General features: G+C 41.5%; 1 protein-coding gene across 1 annotated transcript; it reads left to right on the forward strand.

Annotated features, from left to right (window-relative positions):
• Positions 1-2,074: 2,074 nt before the first annotated feature.
• LOC128364728 (beta-1,3-galactosyltransferase 1-like) lies at positions 2,075-3,181 on the forward strand. Its single transcript, XM_053325362.1, has one exon. It carries the CDS (start codon positions 2,075-2,077, stop codon positions 3,179-3,181), a length of 1,107 nt encoding a protein of 368 aa, XP_053181337.1.
• The last annotated feature ends 938 nt before the right edge of the window (positions 3,182-4,119 follow it).

Here is a 4,119-nt window from a genome sequence, read left to right on the forward strand (position 1 = left end):
TATGTGTCCTTGGGCAAGACACTTAACCCCAAATTGCTCCCGTTGCTGTGCCAACGGTGTGTGAATGTGAATGAATGGTTAAATTCCCCCCAGGTTGGCACCCTGCGTGGTAGCCCCTGCCATCAGTGTATGAATGTGTGTGAAAGGGTGAATGACCTGTAATGTAAAGCGCTTTGAGTGGTCGCACAGACTAGAAAGGCGCTATATAAGTACAGTCCATTTACCATCCATTTACCAGATATCATGACACAAAGTGACCTCGGTTGAGCAGACCTACAACAACAAATAGGTATTTTTTATTTTCTATTACTTTTAGCCATTCTAGTCATGTGTTTCTATGAGTGGTATAGTCAGCCGGTCTGCCAGACATTCATGTTCTCCAGAAGATAAATCCCGACCGACTCTGGTCATCCCTTTGACTTTTTCCTCTAGTGCCAGTTGTGGGTTTTAGTGTCTCAACAACCATTGGATAGATTGCCTTTAAATTATAGCAAAATATATTCATGCTTCCTTATTTACATTTTGTTTTTATTTATGAATGAAAACCAGAAAACAAAACAGCCTCAGATGTACTTAGATAACAATTGTAGCATGAAAACATTATATCTGCTTATCATCAGTATGTTAGTATTGTTACTTTGAAAAAGGTGATTGTGCAACTCTACTGGATACAACCTCACACACCACCTGTCTTATTTACATCTAGCTTTTATTTTTACAGGTACTAATCTAACATGCAAAACCTTTAAGGAGCTAATAAAACAATGTGTTGTTATACAGTATATAAATATATATACAGTATATAAAACTAAGTGACAGGTTACAGGGTACTCTGCACAGTAAACTTCAGATGTTATTGATACTTTTTTTTTTTTTTGCTGCTAATACTTAAATATTTTCACTTTTTTTCACTTTTTAAAAGTCTCTTTTATGACTTTTATTGCACGTTATCAATCCTGAAACAAATGAAAGCTGTAAACATGAACACCTAAATGTTAACCGTCTGCCAAATTCCAATGAATTAGTAATCCATTTCTCAACATCCTCCCCCGACTTACCCTTCCTTTTAAAAGCACAAGCAAATTTGGCAGTTGTGATAAAGAAGCAAACCCTGCACAGCTGACAAAAGCCCCAGGAGGAGGTTTTAGCTTTTCATTGGTCCGGAGAAGAATAAACACCAGGAGAGTCAGGGGAGGAGCAACCCCCAAGGTGTGGCTCATGTGCAGGTAAAAAAAAACCTACCTAAGTGCCATGGTTATTTGATCTTAGCAGGAGCTGAGGTGACACCGCATGACTCAGAGACAAGTGGCTGGGAGTTATGTTTGAAATCATTTTTTTAAGTAGTCTTTGTTGGACCTGAGAGGTGAAAGCCACACTTCTCAACTGCAACTGAAGTCCTGTCATTCATTTTCTTCCAGTGGAGCAACATCCTGTAACATTTTTTCCGTTACATATGGGAACAGACAACAACCCACATCTATAGACCGGAGAGTGTCAACATGCAAGACATCGGCTTTGGTAAAAGAAGACAAAGGTGTGTGTATGCTTTTTTTATTTTATTGTTATTTTTTTTTAAAGTAAAATAATTGACGGCATAGCAGTTGAACAAGGAAGCAGAAAAGAGGAAGAAAGCCACTGTTTATGTTTAATTATGTCTCAAGAGCTGTGTGTGTGTGTGTGTCTGTGTGTGTGTGTGTGTGTGTGTGTCTGTGTGTGTGTGTGTGTGTGTGTGTGTGTGTGTATGGGAGGTAGTGGGGGGCATGAATAGAAAAGATAAGAACTAAAACATGATAGTGTGCAACATGCTGTAAAATATTCCGCCTGTTTACAACCTGATTGCAACCTGCGCCGGTGAAAAGCAGTATCTTTAATGACTTCTGTTACTTTGAAAGCAAGAAACGCTGTTAATGCTGTTAATGTCTGTCTTTACAGCCTGTCTGAGCAGCTTCTCCCTCATCCGAACCAGACGACTGTGAAACCGCCAGAAAACAGAAGACGCTGTAGATGGCAGTGTGTTTTCGTCATTCTGGTCATGACTGTGGTTTTCTTTTTTTATAACACAAACTTAAAGGAAATGGCGAATGACTTGATGAAACATAACACTACCACCAAATGGTTAAATTCATTTAAAAGTCAGAGCCTTAATTATGTCCCTCTTCCCGGTTTGAGTGGACCCAGACGCAGCACCCCCACACCTAAACCGACCTCTGGATTTACAACTGGAGAAAACTTACAACCTGAGAATACCACTTTGAAAATATCGAGGAAAATAAATAACACGGTTGTGACTCATGAAACAGACTCAGTGGTGACTCAGAAGGAAACTGTGAAGCCTTACGTATCTCCAGGGCCGTACTACGTGGAATACCCGTACGAGTACCACTACATTATAAATGAGCCAAAGAAATGTGAGGAGCAGAAACCTTTCCTGGTTGTGATGGTTCCTGTCGCGCCCCACAACGTAGAGCATCGCCAAATCGTCCGCAGCACCTGGGGAGGCGAAAGCAACATCGAAGGCAAAACGGTCAAGCTGTTCTTCCTGTTGGGGATGCACAACGGAGACGGGGTCGGGGTCGGGGTCCAACGGCAGGTCCTGCAGGAGAGCATAGACCATCATGACCTGATCCAGAGCAACTTCGTGGACTGCTACAAGAACTTAACCATCAAGACCATGGTGATGATGGAGTGGTTGGACTCCTTCTGCTCCGGTGCGTCGTACGCCATGAAAGTGGATTCTGACACCTTCGTAAATGTGCCGCTTCTCGTCAGGATGTTGCGCAACGCTCCAAAACAAAACTACATGACTGGACTCGTGGCGCACAACGCTCAAGTCCTGAGAGATTCTTCAAGTAAGTGGTTCCTGCCCTGGAACGTTTACCCTAACCCAACCTACCCGACCTATGCTTTAGGCCTGGGCTACGTCTTGTCTTTAGATCTCCCTAAAAAGCTAGTTGCAGCATCCAGAGACGTTAAAGCTCTTTACATTGAAGATGTGCATTTGGGGTTATGTATGAAAAAGTTGGGCATCTCTCCCACCGATCCTCCGAGGTGGAATTATTTTCAAACTAATTATTTGCGGTACAATCGTTGTACTTACTCCCAATTAATAGTCTGCTTGCCTGAACATACTGACCGATACTGGCTCTGGAAAGATTATAAAAGGCCAGGGAAATACTGCTGATCTTTAAAAAGAATAAAAAAGGGGCGGAAAAAAAGAGGATATTATGACTCAAAGAAGGATTTACTTAATATATTGATACTCATTTTAAAATATGAGTCCTTAGTAAAAAGGTTGAATAAATTCTGCTGATTATTATCACTCAGATTTCTTTTAACCCTCCTGTTGTCCTCGAGTCAAGCAAGGAAGGGAGGAGGAAGGAAGGAAGGAAGGAAGGAAGGAAGGAAAGGAGGGAAGGAAGGAAGGAAGGAAAGGAGGAAGGAAGGAAGGAAGGAAGGAAAGACGGTAGGGAGGGAGGAAGGACAGATGGAAGGAACGAAGGAAAGAAGGAAGGGGGGAAGGAAAGGAAGGAAGGAAAGACGGTAGGGAGGGACGAAGGACAGACTAAAGGAAGGAAGGAAGGAAGGAAGGACAGACGGAAGGAGGAAGGACAGACGGAAGGAGGAAGGACAGACGGAAGGAAGGAAGGGAGGAAAGAAGTAACAGTCAAAACAGACGGGGTGAGTTTGACCCGGGAGGACGACAGGAAGATTAAGTATGACTGAGGCAGAGTGCAACTGTAGATGTTGGGTAATATTAACACTGTATTGAAATAACACTGAAACAAATGTGCATATTTGTATATATTTGTAATATCGTCTAATGTAATGTAAGGATTTAAATGGTTTTTGTACATGAGAAGATATTTACAAGCTTTTCCTCGAAGGCAAAGCTCACAGTTTGACATTTAACACCAGCGTTTCTCAACCTTCTGTGAAGGCTGATGTACCTCTATACATCATTTGAAAGTCAAATCCAAATCCAAACTAGGGCGAAACGGTTTCTGAAAACACATCTAAATGTTTGTTATTTATGATTGATATCGCAATTTTGACATGAGGGAATGATAACTTTTACTTTATTATTCTCTTTTTAATTGAAAAACATGAAATGGTCTAGTA

Source organism: Scomber japonicus, chromosome 1 (assembly GCF_027409825.1).
Source record: "Scomber japonicus isolate fScoJap1 chromosome 1, fScoJap1.pri, whole genome shotgun sequence".
In the NCBI taxonomy this organism is placed as follows: Eukaryota; Metazoa; Chordata; class Actinopteri; order Scombriformes; family Scombridae; genus Scomber; species Scomber japonicus.

What these genes read in the sequence shown, in the direction of transcription:
- LOC128364728 (XM_053325362.1), top strand. Translation starts at nt 2,075, where the DNA reads ATGGCGAATGACTTGATGAAACATAACACTACCACCAAATGGTTAAAT.